The sequence below is a fragment of the Rattus norvegicus genome, chromosome 4 (genome assembly GCF_021556685.1).
Source record: "Rattus norvegicus strain SHRSP/BbbUtx chromosome 4, alternate assembly SHRSP_T2T, whole genome shotgun sequence".
NCBI classification, from domain to species: domain Eukaryota; kingdom Metazoa; phylum Chordata; class Mammalia; order Rodentia; family Muridae; genus Rattus; species Rattus norvegicus.
The window spans coordinates 168,267,915-168,288,941 of NC_141537.1; the positions used below are offsets into that span (position 1 = coordinate 168,267,915).

Consider the following 21,027-nt stretch of genomic DNA (forward strand, 5'->3'; position numbering starts at 1 on the left):
GTACTTTTTTAGTTTCAGATCAGTGGGTAATTCAGAAAATGGAAGAAATATGATCAAAATACTTTGTAAAAATGTATGTATACCATAGCGAGAAACTTTAAACAGTTTTAAAGGATTTCTCATTTCAGATGAGAATTTTCCCTTTAGTGATAACTTACTATCATATTTTAGGTACTTTATTTTGCATCTGATATGTCATATGTATACAAAGGCCAAACAAGATACTTTATTGAATACAGTGTATATATATATATATATATATATATATATATACACACACATATGTGTGTGTTAAATACTCTTTGTTTCTGTACCACTATCAACATATATCAGTACTTTTATTCAGTAGAATAGAGATATAAAATGTTTTATAAATAACAATACACTGTTGATAATTACAATAGATTTTATGAGAAAAAATGGAATGCAGTTGATCCACTATGAGAAATTTTTAAAGTATTTATGCCATAGGTTAAGTTTGTATTTTACCTGCCGGTGACAGACTAAGGAAGATACCATTTGGATTCATGTTGTACACTCTGGACTCTAAAATTATGGATTCTTCTAGGATACCAAGAATTAGAACAAGTACACGGCATTTCATTCTATGAAGGCATTTTATTTTGAGACTAACACCAGGAGATAAACATTTAATTGGTTCAACGATAAAGAAATTAATGATCATAAATATTAGTGCCGATTTTTCTGAGCCAGAAAGAAGTAACCATGACATAGAAAACTCATGTGGCACTTCAGTAAAGAACATGGCTGCCAGTTCAGGAAAGAAATGCAATCCCTACATCTCGCATTAGAACTTCAATTTCTCCACGCGAGAATTGATATTGCATTTCTGTTCACTATAAGATGTCAGCATTTATAAGTATGTCATAAATATGTATTTGGGCATGCTTATCTGAATATGTCTGCTGTTAAGAGGTAGACACTAAATGTCTACTTGTATGAATGAAACTATATGTTCTTGATATGTAGGGTCTCTCATTTTAAAGTGGAGTATGACATTTCAGGTAGACTGATAAGCCATGATATGCTTGCACTTGACCCTCACATACAGCCTAGCTTTTAGTGGGCTGGTGGGGCACTGGTCTCTGGTCATTATGCGTAACAAAGAAACAAAATACCCAAAATATTACATACTGAGCCATCTTCCTAAACAATGTAATATAATACAGGCAATTTACACCAGATGATATGAGTGTCCTGACACATATACAGCAGAGGGCTGCCTGGTCTGGCCTTAGTGAGATAAGTTGCATCTAACCCTTGAGAGACTGGAAGCCTCAGGGAGTGGAGAGGCCTGGTGGGGTTGGAATGGGGGGTGGCAACATACTCTTGAAGATGGGGGATAGGTGTGAGGTGGGGAGAAGTCGGGGGCAGACCAGGAGGGGGATGAGTTCTGAACTGTAAAAAACGATTAAAGAATAAAACTAAACACACACACACACACACACACACACACACACACACACACACACACACATATATATATATATATATTTTAAATCTCAAATAATGTAACTGAAATTGTGTTGCCTAAATGTTCTTACATCTTGGTGTTTCATATCCCCATTCTTCTCTAAGCTGTTTTCTGTTTTTACAGCACTTATTTCATACAGAATGCTACACAGAATGCAATTATATGTGCAGTATATGCGTTGAATGTGAAGAACAATTTCTTATGAAGTACTCTTCATTGAAGTTATGTAAAAGTATCCCCCCTAGTGTGCCAGGGGCCCAGGGATTCACATCCTTGGATCTTGCACTTTAGCAGTGACAGTACCAAAAGAGAGATCTGCCTCAACTTACTGTTTCCCAGAATCAAGATGTATGAATGGAGTGATGGTAATGCAAACATACCAACGAGGCAAAAGAAAATAAAATATTTCTTTTCTTCAAAGTCATAGCTCCAAACATGTGCAAAAAGGGATAAAATAAAAATGATATACAGCAGGAGGAAGGCAACAACAGTTTTCAAGGCATTGATGTGGGCTGTAGTGCTGGCATTTTGGGAGCTTTGGGCAATGTGCTTCATCATCTTCAGATTTTTCCACAGGGAGAAGATGAGTAGAAAAAACATTATCATGGACACAACGAAAGGTACACATGCGAACATAGTATTAGTTACCACCAGAAGCCTGGAAACCTGTAAAAAGATCTTTAATTTGTAACTGTAAGATACGTTTGCTTTGAATTCATCTTTCCAGATATTGATGTGTATGTTTGTGACAAAAATATCTATAAACAAGAGGACCAGAGACACCAGTAGTGCCACCAAAACCACCTTTTTAAATCTCCATCTTAGGTAATAGAATATAGAGTTAGAAAAATTTCCTATCTTGAGAAAATAAAAGATGCTGAGAATGGTGGCTAGCCATATATTAAAATGGTTAGAAATTATCCAGACAAGATTAGTTAGTCTTGTTGACGGTATAGCTACTTCAAATTTTGGCACCATTGAAAATGTTGATTTCAGTATGTACAATGACCACAACAGAGTGATTCTGGAGATGGCCAGCACAGTGAGGAGCTGATCCACTGCAGAGAGCTTCCTTCTCTTGACCCAATCCATTATGTTTGCCACAGCGATGAATCCATTCCCCAAATTTCCAAGTATGAACTCCACATTAACTACTGTTGCAGTCATCAGTAATATAGCAGCACCCATTATCTGGAAGAGAAGGTTCGGGTTCCTAAAGTCACTGATGAAAAGGTGTTAATGCAATCATTTTAAATGTTAGGTCTATACCATGTAGCCTACTCTCTTATTATAGTTTTCATATGCAATAATAAACAAATTGGCTCAGGTTTCTTCATGAAAACACTGTACTTTCTAAGTCTGGTTGGGTTCCATCCAGATTCTTTGTCCCATAGCAGCCAAGAGTCTTTTTTAGCTATATGATAATAGAATTGCTGCCTATGATATCATGAAAATTCATTTGCATTTGTTTGCATTATCTACATGGATTTGTCTTATTTTCATATTTTAATCTGTTAACTTGAGTTCGGGGAAAACAATTTTCAAAGAACTATAAGCCATGCAGGTGAAAACCACAGTTTAAACCAGCATAAGATTTTCTTAAATAATGAATGCTAGAGAGACATATATGCTCATGTCCAAATGATGGGCTATGTAACAACTTGATATATATCATTAGTACTTGCATATTTATTAATGTGAATAACTTTATCAATTATACTGACACACATCTCAAATTTATTTCTATCTAAATCATTTCCATTTCACTATCATGGGTTTTAACATTTACTCAAGGTTTATTATGTGTAACTCATTTAGTCTTCTGACAGATATAATGTATAAAAGTTGTTCCAAGTGAACAAAGTAGTACTAAATATAATAATTGAAAAACCCGAGTAAAATATTCTTTTGTGCATGAAATTAATAAAAATTTCTAATATTCTGTCTCTGTCTCCTTATCCAATATGGCGATTCCTCATTGACATCAAGGATTAAGATTTTGTTAACCTGTCCTTATCTCTCCCCAACAATGGAGTCAACTAAGAGCTAATGCTACAACCTCTGATTGAGACAGAGAATAAGCAGCAGAATGCCATTGTTCTGCAACAGCAGAATAGAAAACAAGGAAATAATGAGACAACGCAGGAACAACTCACAATCAAAACAGAAGAGGGCATTGTCAACTACAAGTAGTGTCAGAAAATAATCTGGGTGTTATAACATATAGAATTAACACATTTTGATCCCTGGATGAAGAGTGAATGCAGAAAATTGATACAATCTATTTGGAAAGTAAGGAAGGCCAGCATGATGTGTGTGTGTGTGTGTGTGTGTGTGTGTGTGTGTGTGTGTGTGTGTGTGTGTATGAAATATGAAATTTCAGAAGCATAATTATAGTATCATCTCAGAGACTGGAAAGTCCTTGGTTTTTCTTCTTTCTTGTAAGGAAGAGGTAAAACAAAAGAGACAATGAAAAATATAAGTAACTATGGATGTGTACTGGTACAGAAGTAACAAAGGGGTATCTTGTGACTCCAGAGAGCTTGGACAATTATTGCTCTACCCAGGCTGCGTCTTACATGGAACTGAAGATACTTTATATTCTTATTGAATAACAGCTGCTTGGGAAATGCTAACTTCCAGACAACATGAGAATGATATCAACACTTATCCTCAAAGCAAAGTGGCAAATTAATTCTTCAGAGATTATTAGGTCTTTACTCATTTCCTTGTAAATTTTAGTAAACACATACTTAGTCCTGGGAGAAAAAGGGAGAGAGGAAACTCTAGTCAAGATATTATATAAGAAAAGAACTTATTTTCAATATTAAAGGAAGGGTAACAAAAGAAAACAGAATTATACAAATTCAATGTCAATATTGCTTTTTCATATACCTCTAATGTCATCTGATGATTTAAATTTGAATCTGGATTATTTGTGCTATGATGAAGACATAATAAAAGAACAGTTAATGAAAGAATAAAAGGAAGTACTGAATTATTTTAATATTGTTTTATAAGTTTTATATCACATAATATTGAATTGAGTTAATTAAAATATTTTTGAAATCTTTCCCCTCCTCCTCCCCCTCCCCCTCTTCCTCCTCCTCCTGTTCTTCTTCTTTTTGTAATTAGCTTCATTTATTTACTACAACTTTCAAAAGTTGAAGCAAGAAACCCTGCTTCCAATTAAGAAAAATAATTTGAGAAGGAATATGTGGTTTGCTCAATGTTCCCAAGACAGTAAAGTGTTAGGGTGGGTGGTGAAGCCATTTTTATTCAACTAATTAGTTCATGTTCTCTCTGCCATATTCATCTACTTTTATAAAATATAAGAAAGACAGACAGAGAGAGAGAGAGAGAGAGAGAGAGAGAGGTGGGGGGAGGGAGAGAGAGGAGGGAACCAAATATTCTCTCTGTACTCAGTTTCCCTTCTGACCACTTAAAGCATGTTCTCAGGAATGAGGAGACATTATTGTGGGGCTGAGGAATACAGAATGGCTGAGAAACACCTAAAGAAATGTTCAACATCTTTAGTCATAAGGAAAATGCAAATCAAAACAACCCTGAGATTTCACATCATACCAGTGAGAATGGCTAAGATCAAAAACTCAGGTGACAACAAATGCTGGCGAGGATGTGGAGAAAGAGGAACCTTCCTCCATTGTTGGTGGGATTGCAGACTGATACAACCATTCTGGAAATCAGTCTGGAGGTTCCTCAGAAAATTGGACATTGAACTGCCTGAGGATCCAGCTATACCTCTCTTGGGCATATACCCAAAAGATGCTCCAACATATAAAAAAGACACGTGCTCCACTATGTTCATCGCAGCCTTATTTATAATAGCCAGAAGCTGGAAAGAACCCAGATGCCCTTCAACAGAGGAATGGATACAGAAAATGTGGTACATCTACACAATGGAATATTACTCAGCTATCAAAAACAATGACTTTATGAAATTCGTAGGCAAATGGTTGGAACTGGAAAATATCATCCTGAGTGAGCTAACCCAATCACAGAAAGACATACATGGTATGTATTCATTGATAAGTGGCTATTAGCCCACATGCTTGAATTACTCTAGACGCCTTGAACAAATGAAACTCAAGACGGATGATCAAATGTGAATGCTTCACTCCTTCTTTAAAAGGGGAACAAGAATACCCTTGGCAGGGAAGAGAGAGGCAAAGATTAAAACAGAGACTGAAGGAACACCCATTCAGAGCCTGCCCCACATGTGGCCCATATATATACAGCCACCCAATTAGACAAGATGGATGAAGCAAAGAAGTGCAGACCGACAGGAGCCGGATGTAGATCGCTCCTGAGAGACACTGCCAGAATACAGCAAATACAGAGGCGAATGCCAGCAGCAAACCACTGAACTGAGAATAGGACCCCCGTTGAAGGAATCAGAGAAAGAACTGGAAGAGCTTGAAGGGTCGCGAGACCCCATATGTACAACAATGCCAAGCAACCAGAGCTTCCAGGGACTAAGGACTACCTAAAGACTATACATGGACTGACCCTGGACTCTGACCTCATAGGTAGCAATGAATATCCTAGTAAGAGCACCAGTGGAAGGGGAAGCCCTGGGTCCTGCTAAGACTGAACCCCCAGTGAACTAGACTGTTGGGGGGAGGCGTCAATGGGGGGAGGGTGGGGAGGGGAACACCCATAAGGAAGGGGAGGGGGGAGGGGGATGTTTGCCCGGAAACCGGGAAAGGGAATAACACTTGAAATGTATATAAGAAATACTCAAGTTAATAATAAAAAAAAAGAAGAAGAAGAAATGGCTCTTCTGCCACACCGATACTCTGCCTCATCCTGGAATCAAAGCAATGCAGACAAAAAACCATAAACTGAAGCTTCAGAATCCCTGAGCTAAAAGAAGGCTTCAGGTTGTCTATGTCTTAGTTGCTATCATTGTTGAGTAGGAAACAGAAGGAGCATAAATATGAGAGGTAGCAAACAACTACAAATAACCATCTATTACCAACAAGGCAACTACATGTCTGAACTCAGAGCATATTGAACTACAGCACACCCCCCACTCGCTGTATAACTTTTGAGACTCAAATGCACTCAGTAAAGAACCTCATCTGGCCCCTGGAGTTGGTGGAACAATGAGCAAGAATGAGCTCTCATTTCTAACCTTCAGAGCACTTGTCCCAATCCTTGATTTTTTGGTCCTTGAACGGAGGAAGTAGAGAGCACTGTGCTGTGAAGCATTAACACTGAATTCTAGTCAGCAGATAGGCTGAGACCTGATCTTAAGTGTCCAGTTTTTCCATGGATCCCATGGAAGGAGGACTCTTTGGGACATAGTGTTTTCTTAAGACTAGGAAGATGATACCATAAGATTGTAAAGTGGAACAATTACTCAGTTTTAAGTAGAAAACTCAACCTACTGGACATTTGCTGCCCTCACTGAATGAATGTTTACAGACATGAATGGTAATGCTTGAAAGAGACTACTTCAATAGAAATCCATTGGCTGTCACAAGTGACTTCAGAGCATCCATGTGTTACCCTTTAGACATTGGCCCTAGTCTGCTCCCACCTTGAGGTTATCTCTGGAGATCAAGCAGGCAGGAGCTCCTTGGCAACCATGATGATGTTTTAAGACTCTGCACAGTTGATCTAATTTGTAGGGCCTTCAGGAGCTGTCATATATCTAGGAAATGCTATTTCATCATTTCTGTTGGTGAGCAAAAGAACTCATTGATGATACTAACAGTAAAGTGCAAAGAAAACACAATTATGGTAGGGAGTGGGGGAAAGTGAGAGTTGGAAAGTCACTTACATCATCTTTTCTGAAATCATTCCCTCCAAAGTTCAAGAGCCCCACAATAATGTCTCCCCATTCCTGAGAACATGCTTTAAGTGGTCAGAAGGGAAACTGAGTACAGAGAGAATATTTGGTTCCCGCCTCTCTCTCCCTCCCACCACCTCCCTCTCTCTCTCTTTCTCTCTCTCTCTCTCTCTCTCTCTCTCTCTCTCTCTCTCTCTCTCTCTCTTGGTCTTTCTTATATTTTATAAAAGTAGATGAATATGGCAGAGAGAACATGAACTAATTAGTTGAATAAAAATGGCTTCACCACCCACCCTAACACTTTACTGTCTTGGGAACATTGAGCAAACCACATATTCCTTCTCAAATTATTTTTCTTAATTGGAAGCAGGGTTTCTTGCTTCAACTTTTGAAAGTTGTAGTAAATAAATGAAGCTAATTACAAAAAGAAGAAGAACAGGAGGAGGAGGAAGAGGGGGAGGGGGAGGAGGAGGGGAAAGATAAGGAGGAGTAGGAGGAAGAAGAGAAGGAGGAGGAGGAAGAGGAGGAGGAGGAGGAGGAGGAGGAGGAGGAGGAGGAGGAGGAAGAAGAAGAAGAAGAAGAAGAAGAAGAAGAAGAAGAAGAAGAAGAAGAAGAAGAAGAAGAAGAAGAAGAAGAAGAAGAAAGAAGAAGCTGTGAAAGCTCAAGCCAGACTAAATTCCATTATTGAGAGGTCAGATGAGCACATAATCCTCTCTACAGGCCTGGAGTAGTGGGAATTGCTAACCTCTTAGTAAGGGAGAACGAGTTTTCTCTAAGAATATATCCGCTGATAATTTGACCGCAACACAATGGAAGATCACACATCCAAGAATGTCTGTGTAGCACAAATTTTCTTTATGAGTTTATGGGAGGGGAGGACAAAAAATGTATGGGAAATGAAGGGCATTAAATCTGGGACAAACTAGATTAGAATAACTTGCATGAGACTAAAAACACTCAAAAAATTAATAAAAAGATAAAAACTAAAAACAAATATAAATATGTCATCCAAAAAGTATATCCACATTCTTCTTATAGGATGCCTAAATAGTTAGTAGTAATCATACTTTCCTTTGATATGTACATTCCCTTAATACTTTTCATGTAGTTGCTTCAGAGCTTAAATCTAATAATACTTTCTTTTTCTATTTATTTTATTTTTTTTCATCTTTATTAACTTGGGTATTTCTTAATTATGTTTTGATTGTTATTCCCTTTCCCAGTTTCCGGGTCAACATCCCCCTAAGCCCTCCCCCTCTCCTTCTCTATGGGTGTTCCCCTCCCCATCCTCCCGCCATTACCACCCTCCTCCTAACAATCACATTCACAGGAGGTTCAGTCTTGGCAGGACCAAGAGATTCCCCTTCCACTGGTGCTCTTACTAGGCTATTCATTGCTGCCTATGAGGTTGGAGCCCAGGGTCAGTCCATGTATAGTCTTTGGGTAGTGGCTTAGTCCCTGGAAGCTCTGGTTGGTTGGCATTGTTGTTCATATGGGGTCTCGAGCCCCTTAAAGCTCTTCCAGTCCTTTCTAAGACTCCTTCAACAGGGGTCCCATTCTCAGTTCAGTGGTTTAATGATGGCATTCACCTATGTATTTGTTGTATTCTGGCTGTTTCTCTCAGGAGAGATCTATATCCGGTTCCTGTTGGCCTGCACTTGTTTGCGTCATCCATCTTATCTAGTTTGGTGGCTGTATATGTATGGGCCACATGTGGGGCAGGCTCTGGATGGGTGTTCCTTCTGCCTCTCTTTTAAACTTTGCCTCCCTATTCCCTCCCAAGGGTATTCTTGTTCCCCTTTTAAAGAAGGAGTGAAGCATTCACATTTTGGTCATCCTTCTTGAGTTTCATGTGTTCTGTGCATCTAGGGTTATTCGAGCGTTTGGGCTAATATCCATTTATCACTGAGTGCTTACCATGTATGTTTTTCTGTGATTAGGTTACCTCACTCAGGATGATATTTTCAGTCCCATTCATTTGCCTATGAATTTCATAAAGTCATTGTTTTTGATAGCTGAGTAATATTCCACTGTGTAGATGTACCACAATTTCTGTATCCATTCCTCTGTTGAAGGGCGTCTGGGTTCTTTCCAGCTTCTGGCTATTATAAATAAGGCTGCTATGAACATAGTGGAGCACGTGTCTTTTTTATATGTTGGGGCATCTTTTGGATATATGCCCAAGAGCAATACAGCTGGATCCTCAGGTAGGTCAATGTCCAATTTTCTGAAGAACCTCCAGACTGATTTCCAGAATGGTTGTACCAGTCTGCAATCCCACCAACAATGGAGGAGTGTTCCTCTTTCTCCACATCCTCGCCAGCATTTGCTGTCACCTGAGTTTTTGATCTTAGCCTTTCTCACTGGTGTGAGGTGAAATCTCAGGGTTGCTTTGATAATAATACTTTCTTTAGAATTGGAAGAACCAATCTTTTATTTTGGCAGTTTCAATATGTGCACATGTTTGCAGCTATGCAAAGAAACCATGAGACATCAGATTCTTTGCAGCTGAAGTTCTAGTCAAATGTCAACTGTCTGAAGTGAGACAAAGGGTTGAGGGACTTTGTCTTGCCTTACTGTACATTGTTTTGTTTGGCTGTTGTCTCTTGCAGGCCTGCTCTTTTCTGAAGAGGAAATAGGGAGAGCAAATCTAGGGTAAAGGAGAGTTGGATGGAAGAACTAGAGTGTAGGGATAAGACTCTGTGGTTGAGATGTATTGTATGGGAAAAGAATCTACTTTCAATAAAATTAAGACAAACTCTAATAAATACTAGAAGAACAAAGAGAAATGTGATACATTCCCAGGTATAAATCACTTATTCATAATAATTCTTCATTATGAAGCAAGTAGCACACACAAAGTAATGAGAGTAAAACACTGTACAGCTCTGATAATTTTTTTAAAAAAAGGTTTTTCTAACACATACCAAGACTGGAGATGGAAACTCAATGAAAAGAAAGCATCTCAATAGCAAGCAACCCATTCCTCTGTTAGAAGTCTCATATAAACACCAATCTAATGGTGATAACCTGTACTCAGAGGGTCCAGAGCTGACTCACAAAGGCCTGGTGCTTGCTATGTTCTCCTGGACTGTGGGACCATGAAAGGTAACTTGTGAGAGGTAACTTCGTCCCTGGATGAGCTAAGGCTTGAAGCCCTGGAAACCCTGAAAGTATGGTAGGCACTTTGCCTTACTCCTCGGCACTAGGTCTCTGCCACTTGCCACAGCCCCCAATAGTTTTGTGGCCATCAGTCACATAAGAATGGTGCTCCAAATCCCTTTACATGTAGGGGACATGACCTGTGGTCACATAGGCTCAAGACAGATCTGCATTTTAATGAGGTACCTAAAGGCCTGGAGAACTTAGCCAATAAGCATTCCTTCCCAGATATTCCTCCCTGCAAGAGGTATTTAATCTCAGGCCCACCCTGAGATGTGGGGTATGGTTTTACACATCCACTTTCTGCCATGACAATAAATGCCTTAAAGCCATGGAGTGCCTTTTCATTGGGATCCTCCATGGGGAGTCATGGAGAAGGCTTTGCCTACAAAGCTGCAGTTTAATTTCCCCATAGAACGCCTCTCTGTGTTCCTAGCCATGACCCCCACCAAGCCCAAACTCAAGCCTGTAACCATCAGGCAAAGAACTCTCACAGTAGGACAAGTCAGAGCCTCCCCCAATGCCCCCCTCTTGCTTTTTGGCCCTGTGCTAGATCCAGTCCTCTGGACCAAATTCATTCTCAGCTTTTCCTTGGCATCCAGCAGCACCTGAGTGTCCAAGAGACTGACAACCAGACAGCCCCAGACTTGTCATAGGCCCAGGAACCCCCAAGTCAGTTCTAGCTGCCCTGCCTCAGACTGTGTACTGAGTTACATGAGTGTTTAGAGGAATAACTCCTCTCCCTCAATCAAAGGCCCCAAAATCAAACCCAACATGCTTGGCAGTAGGTTCATTTACAAAATATGACACCTCATGGCCCCCGACAATACTTAATATACAAAGTATGTGTCACTACTAACATATATATATTATTGTATATATAACACAAGATAAAAATACACAATCTTCTTAGAAAATAATGATTTATGCTTAAAAACTATAACAAAGATATTATGGTAAAAATAAGAATGACATCTCAGCTGAGGATTATCATGAAATTCATAGGCAAATGGAATTAACTAGAAAATATTCTAAGTGAGGTAACTCAGTCACAGAAAAACACACTTGGTATGCACTCATTGATAAGTGGATATTAGCCAAAAAGCTCAAATTACCCAAGATGCAATCCACAGACCACAGGAAGCTCAAGGAGAAGGATGACCAAAATGCAGATGCTCCCACTCCTTCTTAAAAGCAGAAAAAAATATCCATAGGAGGGGATATAGAAGCAAAGTTTAGAGCAGCGACTCAAGGAAGGGCCATTCAGAGCCTGCCTCACATGTGGCCCATATATATACAGCCACCAAAACTAGATAAGATTGATGAAACTAAAAAATGCATGCTGAAAGGATCCGGGTATAGATCTCTCCTGAGATACACATCTAGAGCATGTCCAATACAGAGGTCAATGCTAGCAGCAAACTACCAAACTGAGAACAGGACCCCCTTGTGGGGAATTACAGGAAGTATTGAAAGAGTTGAAGGAGCTTGCAACCCCATAAAAACAATGCCAACCAACCAGAGCTTCCAGGGACTAAATCACTACCGAAAGACTATACATGGACTTACCCAGGGTTCCAACTGCATATGTAGCAGAGAATAGCCTTGTTGGGGCATCAGTGGAAGGGGAAGCCCTTGGTCCTGCCAAGGTTGGACCCCCAGTGCAGGGGGATATGCATGGGGGCAGTAAGGGGGATGTACAGGTGGAATACCTGTATAGGGGAAGGGGACGGGGCGGAATGGAGGTTTATGGACAGGACACCGAGAAGGGGAAAAACATTTGGAATGTAAGTGAAGAAATATATCTAATAAAAAAAAAAGAAAGGCACACTCTTATGGGTTAAGCTAGGACCTTTATGGTCAGGAAACAAGAACAATGGCACTACTAGCTGACATGACTCTCTCTCAGGCTGGATTGGTGATAATTGATTTCTTACACACATTTTCCCCCTCAGCATCCTGATAAGACTTACTACAAATTACTGATAAATCAGTATGCATTCCGAGGACTTAAGGTAGATATGACTAATTTTTATATAAAAGTTTAGATTTGTGATTCTTTTAAGAAAAATAAGAAAATAATTACTCATTTTTTGTAATTGCCAAACACTGCCTACCGGTAACAGAAACTGGCTGAGGCTATCTTGCTTGCTTACACTTTGTTAATCTATGACAAATTGCTTTGTTATGAATGTGCATGGGTTTGTGGTACTAACTTGTGTTCTTTACCTGTACTTATTTCTTATAAGGTATTGGAAAACACACCATTCGCTAACAATTCACTACAATAAAACTAAAACATAAAAAAGAATGAAATGATTCTATGCAAAAATAATTTAAACTGGTTATCTCAAAATTTAAAGTCCTATGACAGTCTCAAACGACTCACTAACAAAATTTTCATTTATCAAGATATTAGGTATTAGTGCAGTTATTTAACTTTGGAAAGTTTCATATGTTTTTATTATGTAACACATATGAAACTTAAATCATAAATATCTTTAAAGAAGAAATGTAATCACTATAAATAATTCAATATGGGTTATATAATTCCCCATCAAATAATAGGACAAGATATTGAACTTTGTGCATAAAGTTTGTGTGACCCCTCAATAAAGCATCTAGACTTCAGTTCAATAATCAGAACTCTTGCACATTGTAGTCTACATATGTACACATATAATATATGAATTTTCTATTTTGGAATACGCAGCCCATTAAAATATCTTTAATAAAAGAAGGCCAGCATTCACTTTTCAATCAATCTATTGATGAATAAATAATTCCCCAAAAATGTCTGATAAAATGCAACCTCATAGGCTAAATGGATTTCTTTATTAAAATAAACTAAAAGCAAATGCTTTTCCACTATTAAAAAATGTAGAAGATTGTATAACACTGAAATTTTAACACTACTGAAGCACTAAGGACCATTTTTTGTTTGTGTAAATTCCTAAACCTAATTGAAGTTTTTAAATAATTTTAAAAATGATTTCAATATCACTGTAATTTCATACTGCCTTTTTTTATTTATACCACAAAACTAATGCTGGCAACATATGTATAGAGCAAAAGATGATATTAACTGTGTGATGTCATAAATAACTCAGGAGTTACTCTAATTTTTGTTCCTATTACAGCCATCATATAATGCTAAAAGAAAAGAAATGAAACCGGTCCAAATCCAGAAAAATGAAAAAGAGATATTCTGCTTTTACTTGAGGTAAAATCAGGATGATGGAAATGTTAGACTACCATCCCTATTTCTTTTATACTTGTTGCCACTCTATAACTTTGGAGAATGGCACAGAATTAATGTAATATGTGTCTGTATAGTGAGGTCTCATGTGAATCAACACTTACCTTTAGAATATTGCATGGTTGGAAAAATTAACTAGATTTAATAACAAGAGCATGTTTCTTATATGCACTAAAAAGTGGGAAGACCACACTCCTCCTGTCTTAGTGCCTGTCCACATCCTCTTCAACAGTAGAGTACCATCTATCTGATCAAAGGAAAAAAAACTGCAAGGATAGAGAATGAAATTATGTGTAAGGTCCTGCTCAGCACAATTCCTGGTGATCCTATAAAAACCACGTGCTTGTAAAGCCCCACCAGAGTGCTAAGCATGAGTTGAGACAAGTTACAAAGAGAGCAGACACTGTTGAGTCTAATTCTTATAGGTCTACAGAGATAATTCCATCACTTGTTTTATTTGTCAACATCTTATGACTTGGATTATCCTTCCATTTTTGTGTTGCAGTAGAATTCCATACTACAATAATGGTTCTAATCACTCACAACATGTCAGAGCATTCACGGGCCTTTAAAAAGAACCAAACACACTACATTATTTGATATAATATGACACATTAATTAGTAATCTAAAGACTGAACTTTTCATCCAGACAACAGACATTGCAGGGATCTACAGATTCTGTTATCTATACTGGTCGGTTGGTGTGCAGATGACCCAATGCATGCAAATTTCTGGAGTGGGTAAAACAGAGAAATGAAACCCTGTGATCTATTTGCTTCCTTGTGTCACTGTTGACTTAAGAAGTTCATAGGTAAATATTAAAATTGTGTTAGATGTCCCACCTGTGCTGTATGATCTCTAATGGTACCAAGTGTATAAATAGTTTTTCAGGAACTTTGAATTAACCTTGTTCATAGCTAACTATTTAAAATTCCACCCACTTCTGTTAGGCCTTTGCAAGTCACATTTTTTGTTTGTTTGTTTGTTTGTTTGTTTTGTTTTGTTTTTTAGTTTTTTAACCCCCACAGACCTAAAATTCCACCCACAAATTATGCAAATATCACTGCTTTTCTGAACTTATATCCCGTGAACAGATAAGAAGCTTGATGTCATCCAGGATAAACTATTCATCCTTTATTTTTATTTTCTGTTTTATTTCTTATTTTTCCCCACATTATTTATCACCATGCTTGTTCAACTTATAAATGTGTCTAAACACTGCTCCTAGTGAGGAGGACTTGGGACCAAGACGTCCATTTCTACTTTCTTTTTCTTTTACTTTTCTTTCAGTCATGTCATTACTTTACATTTCAAATAAAATCCTACTTCCCTGTTACCTATCCACCAGTCCATCACCAATCCCTCCATCCCACCTCTGCCCGCCTCCATCCTCTTTGCTTGTATGAGCGTGCTCAGCCACCCACCCACACTTACCCACAACTATGGCTCCAGCATTCCCCTACGCTGGGGCATCAAGCCTTCCCAGTTGTTCTTCCAAAGGGGTTGAAATCCCACTCTGCTCCTCCAGTCCTTCCACAAGACCCTACTAGGCTCCCCCAGCTCAGTCGGATGGCTGACTCCAAACATCCACATATGCCTTGGTTAGTTGCTGGCCAGACTTCCCAAGGAAGTGCCATGCTACATTTCTGTCTGCACGCACCTCATCACCACAGCAATAGTGTTGGGTTTGTGGTCTGTAGACATGATGGATCCCCCACTTAGGGATCCATCTTTCCTTTCTAAGCAGCCATGTGAATAAATTATTTCTAGTAAACTTTATAGTCTCAATGACTATGTTACAGACGATAATTTAATTTATTTTGGTAATGTTAGTGCTCTGTATCTTTTACTTAACCATAAGAGAAGTAGAGGTCAAACTATTATGGCATTAATGCCAGGAATTAAACTGTTCCTCCCTGGAGGTGAAGACTGGATGTCAGAAAACAATGTTAACCAGCAGCAGAATAAAGCTAATAACAGGACCCTAAGTACTGAGCCCACTGAAAAAGCACAAAACTCATAAAACTATCCAATATAGCTGGCATGGTAGGATGAGCACAACTAGGAAAATATTTGTACAGGCCTTCCCTACTTTCTCAAACAAATGCATCCCTTAAATCCATGGCACAGGCTTCAGACTAGAAATCTTACATCAAGATAAGACTTCATGGACCTCAAATTTTTTATTTGATCACATGATAACATAACATGCTAAATTTACACAGAAAATATACTGGGAAGATATCGCCTCAAATATCACTTTAAAAAAAGAAACATATCATGGCATTACATAAAGTCAGGTTTCACTTTTAGGTAGGAAATACATGATTAGAAAACATCTTTATGAGAATCAGTCATCACAATAGAAAAATGTGTTTGTACATATTAGAACGTATTGTGCCTCTCTCCTAAATATTGGGTTATAATGAATTATAATGAGAGACCACATTTTTGGGCTCAAATTCCATTTTAGAAAACCTGACATTAAAAAAATGAAATAAATTTTAAAAATCTCTCTTGCTCTTTCTTGCTCTTGCTCTTTTTTTTTTTCTTCTCTTGCCCTCTTTGTCCCACTACACCTATTTCCCTCCCTTTGCGCATGGCCCCGTTTACTTATCCCCTCTTCTACTCTTCTCTCATTAAACCTTTCCACGTTGGAGGAAAAAAAAAGAAAAAGAAAAGAAAACCTGACCTAACTTTAAACTAACAGGCTGGTACCTAGCTTCTGTTTCCATACTCCAGGCAACCCTCACCAACCTCCCTTCCCAAACCAGACCTGCATCTCTAGTTTACCCTTCCGAGTGTCTAGTGCCAGTCTCTAGGGTATTCCCCCAGCAAATCTGCACCTTCAGATCAACAAGCCCGCCCTGCCTTACCACCAATCAGGAGGAAAGTAGAAGTTAAGTCATGGTTTGGTTCACAGTACCATCCAATCATGTTAAAGGTCACAGTAGCCCCCCCCCCCAATTAGATGCTTGCCAGGCTAGAAACATTGCTTGCCTGCCACTTTCTAGAAAACATTGTCCGTGATGAGTGATTTTCTCCACTGGAACCATCCTGTGGGTTGGAGGTGAGTTGAGCCAGAGGTCAAGCTTGTAAATAAAGACCCTGGTGTGATTGGACTGGATTCATTTCTTTGATGATCTTTTGGAGTTCACGAACATTTCGGCACAACAATAAGAGCTTCGAATATTTTCATCTACTCTTTCCATTTTTGTTTCTGATGTGACTGTAGCAGGGTTATAGCTTGGTACAAAGTTGAACTGTGAAAGGGTCATGTTTGCTCTCTAAAATAGTTCTATTTGGAAAAGCCTACATAATCTCAATACGAAACCAGACCAGGATATTTATGCTGCCTATAGATTTGGTGATGAGTTTTATTTTCATCATTTCCAGTCTTAATGTATTTGATCTACTCATCCGTTCCACGCATTCATTTATGAAAATATTTCACACCCTGAGTGTTAGACTCAAAGAACTAGCAGTCAACAGTAAACAGAAGTATGACAACAGCATCTTAGACAGCATCGTTGAAGCAAATACATAATAACTGTACAGAAATCAGATACAAAGATTTCAAATGCTTGTGTTTACAAAATGATTTTTCATAATTTTTCAAGGTCAACCATAGACACTTAGAAGTCAGTTACTGTATAAGATTACAAATGACAGCATTCTTTCAGGACAATTCACCGTCCAATATTTTTTGCAACAAAAATTTCCTCATGCAAGTAGTTCTTTCATTACTTTATCTTTATTCATTTAATTTGATACACATTTTATTTCAATTTTGCCTATTATGTAAATAAGCTTCAGTTTAACTTTGAATTTTATAAAATAATTTAAAGTTTTATAGTGAATTAATGTATTTCAAACTTGTTATAGTAAAATATAATCTGATTGATAGTCATGTATTAGAGCAGTAATTTCTATAAAAGTCGTTATTTAATTCATTTACCATTAACTGGCTTGAATTCCATCACCTATGTCAGCCCTTAAAATCAATCAGAAAGTGGTTGTGTACTACCACAATTCATGGCATTATTTTCTGAACTTTTTTTATGCAGTTACATTTTCTTCATGTGACAAACAGGATGCTCACTGCACTAAAATACTGGTGGGACCTGATGGGATAAAGAAAAGCAGAACAATAATATATCAGGGTTATGTTCAATAAATAAACTTTCACTATCATGCATTTATTGTTTTGTAGCAGTAAAATTATAATGGAATGTGATTTGTGATATACCTCTCTCAAGAAACATGTAACATACTTCCAAATATAAATTACATATTCTGAATTGTGTTTTCTATGATCCAAGGGTCCTATAATAATACTCACAGTATAATTGAATTAAAACATAATAATGTTTCTGAGATTATTTTACTTACATTTTAATTGAATGTCTCCATGTAATTTAATTTCTCATTCAAATAATGGTTATTTTCTATATTTGTATTTACTTTTATGAGTATAAAATTGCACACTACTATTTTTGCTATATCTTACATGTATACATATTCACATAGTTTTATATTGTATAAAATAACCACTTCAAAAATCCCAATAAGATTCTGATTGCTACTAGATTATGTCAGCTTATAAGGTATTACATTTAGGTAGGGCAACATGATATGCTCTTTGGAAAAGGATACTAATATATATTTGTGAATATCCATATAAGTTCTAAGATGTTTACATAGTGTTGATCCTAAACAGAACTAATAAACAAAGCAACAAAGGATAGATAAACTTGAAAACATACTTTGATAATGAACAAGAATTTTCTTAACTAAGCTCTTTTCTTCTTCACTAAGCATTGACAGAGGATGTCAGGGAACCAAAGTCTGTATGTCTTTGGATCTGCACAGCAGCCACCACAGCACCAAAAGAGATGCCTGCCTCAGTTTACTGTTTCTCAGAATCAGCATACATGAATGGACTGAAGGAAAAGTAATTATAAGAGTGACATAAAACAGATCGTTTTTCTCTAGAGACTCGGAGGTCCAAAGTTGTATGGCAAGAGACAAAAAGAAAAATGTGTAGAACAGAACGAAGACCACCACCATTTGTAAGGCCTTTATATGCACGGCAGTGCTGGGGTCTCTGGAGCCTTTAGCATGGTACTGCATGTTCTTCAGGTGTCTCCACAGGGAGAAGATGAGAAGCAGAAACGCCACCATGGACACAGTGAAGGGGACACACGTGAACGTTGTGTTGATTAAAAGAGCAAGTTTGAAAAAGCGAGTGCAATTCTTTGATCTGAAGCCAAAAGAGACGTTTCTTTTGAATCCATCACTCCAGGTATCAATATGCATGTTCATTATTAAAATATTCATAAGCAAGAGGACCAGAGAGAGCAGCAATGTCACTGAAACCACTTTGCTAAGTCTCCACCTTAAGCAGAGAAAAACATAGTTAGAAAAGTTAGCTATCTTGAGGAAATAAAAGATGCTGAGGCTTGTAGCAAGCCAGATGCTGAAATGATTGGCAACAATCCAGATATTATTGCTTATTTTTACCATGTTCACAGCCGTATTTAGATCTGGATACAGTGAAGTTATTAGTACAATTAAGAATGTAGAGCACAGCATATCTATCCTGGATATAGCCAAAGCAGTAATGATCTGATCCACTAAAGAAATTTTTCTTCTCTTTACCCAGTCTATGATGTTCACCAGTGCTATGAATCCATTTGCAACATTCCCAATTATGAATTGCACAATTATAATAAAGGCACATATGATCTCTATGACAATACCCATCGTCCATAGGAGAATAACCCAATTTCCGTAATCACTGAAGAATTTGTTACTGTGTTCAGCTTGAATGTTTTATTTTTAGAAATGCATTACACTCTTCTAAAACTCCCAATATAATGACAAACACAAAACGTCAAGATTTACCAATGCAGGTGCATGGAGCTGTATTTATGGAAGTATTGAAGTCTGACAGGTCCCACTGAGTTACCTCCGGATTCTGTGTGTCCTATAGTAGCCTGGAATCTACTGCTACTGATGATGAAAAAAAAAGGTGGGAACCTCAGGGCTGAAATGTAAATAAAAGGCACATTAATTTGCATTGGTTTTCTAGCTTTCTTTTCTTTACGTATTTTAATTGACAGTTTGAGAATTATTCAAAACATTCTAAGACCTTTAGAAAGCAACAAGACTCACAATATATGAGAGTTCTTAAATATGGAAGACAATTTAAACAGTTTAAATTAAGACTGTAGGTGCCCATCACCAAAGCACTTTTAAAAATTATCAATTATCTAATAGCTATTTATAGAAGATTATTCCTTAAATACATAATATTAAGAATAATACTTCTTTGCCAAGTACAGCAGAAAATGTCTATACATACTGTTATATAACCATACACTTATTGACTTCTAAATCATTTTTATCATTTTATTGATAAAGGTTTTCTTCTTTTCACTTAACATTTTTCATGTATTGACCTCAATCTTTATTGTTAAGTGTTCAGAAATTGTTTTAAAGTGCACATTAAACTATTTGACACTGAGCAATAGGTTGCTTTTTGTTTGATTGTTTTGTTGTTGTTGTTGTTGTTGTTATTGTTATTGTTTTGGTACAGGGAAGCCAGTAAAAATATACTATGGCTCCTTAAAGTAGTCACTGACGTAACGCCACTCATTCACAAAGTTCATAAGAAAGGATGAGATAATAAGATTGAGGCACAGTAGCATCCAAGATTAGAAAAGCAAGCATTTCATTTTGACATAATGTATGAGGGATCACTTCTCAACTTCTATCGCATACCCTAGAGTAGAAACACCACAATGGGAGAAAAAAAGACAATCGAGCCTTGTACTGAATTGTACTGAGTATTATCTTTGTAATCCAACATTAAACTCTTTCAATTTTCCTGCTGCACCAACATGACCTAAAAGATATTTACCAGGTAAATATCCACAAATAGTTCATTCTGTTTAACATATTTAGTTTTATAGTAACTACCCAGCTGTGTTTACCACAGAGACAGTGTATGAAAGCAGCAGGAAGATTGTAAAGTAGAAATTTGGTGTGCTTAAGTTATTTTTTCTTTAGATAAGAGCGAAAGTTTAGCAGAGACAGAAGGAGGCTAAATGGACGAGGATATAAAAAACAAAAGAAAATGTCTAGTACACATGAAAACTTAATCTAGGATGAATGATAATACGACATATGACTGAGTTGGCAACAGAGACTTGTTGGTGTTCTTGAAGAAGATAGATTCATTAGAGTAAAGAAACACCAGTTTTATGGATTAGGTTCATGAAAGAGTG

The 21,027-nt window shown here is 37.5% G+C and overlaps 2 protein-coding genes across 2 annotated transcripts; both read right to left on the reverse strand.

The window, feature by feature from the left end:
- Positions 1-1,717: 1,717 nt before the first annotated feature.
- LOC147995099 (taste receptor type 2 member 125-like) lies at positions 1,718-2,683 on the reverse strand. The gene has a single exon (XM_087659556.1). The coding sequence runs from the start codon at positions 2,681-2,683 to the stop codon at positions 1,718-1,720; it is 966 nt and encodes a 321-aa protein (XP_087515682.1).
- Positions 2,684-18,568: 15,885 nt separating this feature from the next.
- Positions 18,569-19,504, reverse strand: Tas2r125 (taste receptor, type 2, member 125). Its single transcript, NM_001109596.1, is given in 1 exon segment — positions 18,569-19,504. A coding segment is annotated over 1 exon segment (933 nt). The 5' UTR covers positions 19,502-19,504.
- Between the last annotated feature and the right edge of the window lie 1,523 nt (positions 19,505-21,027).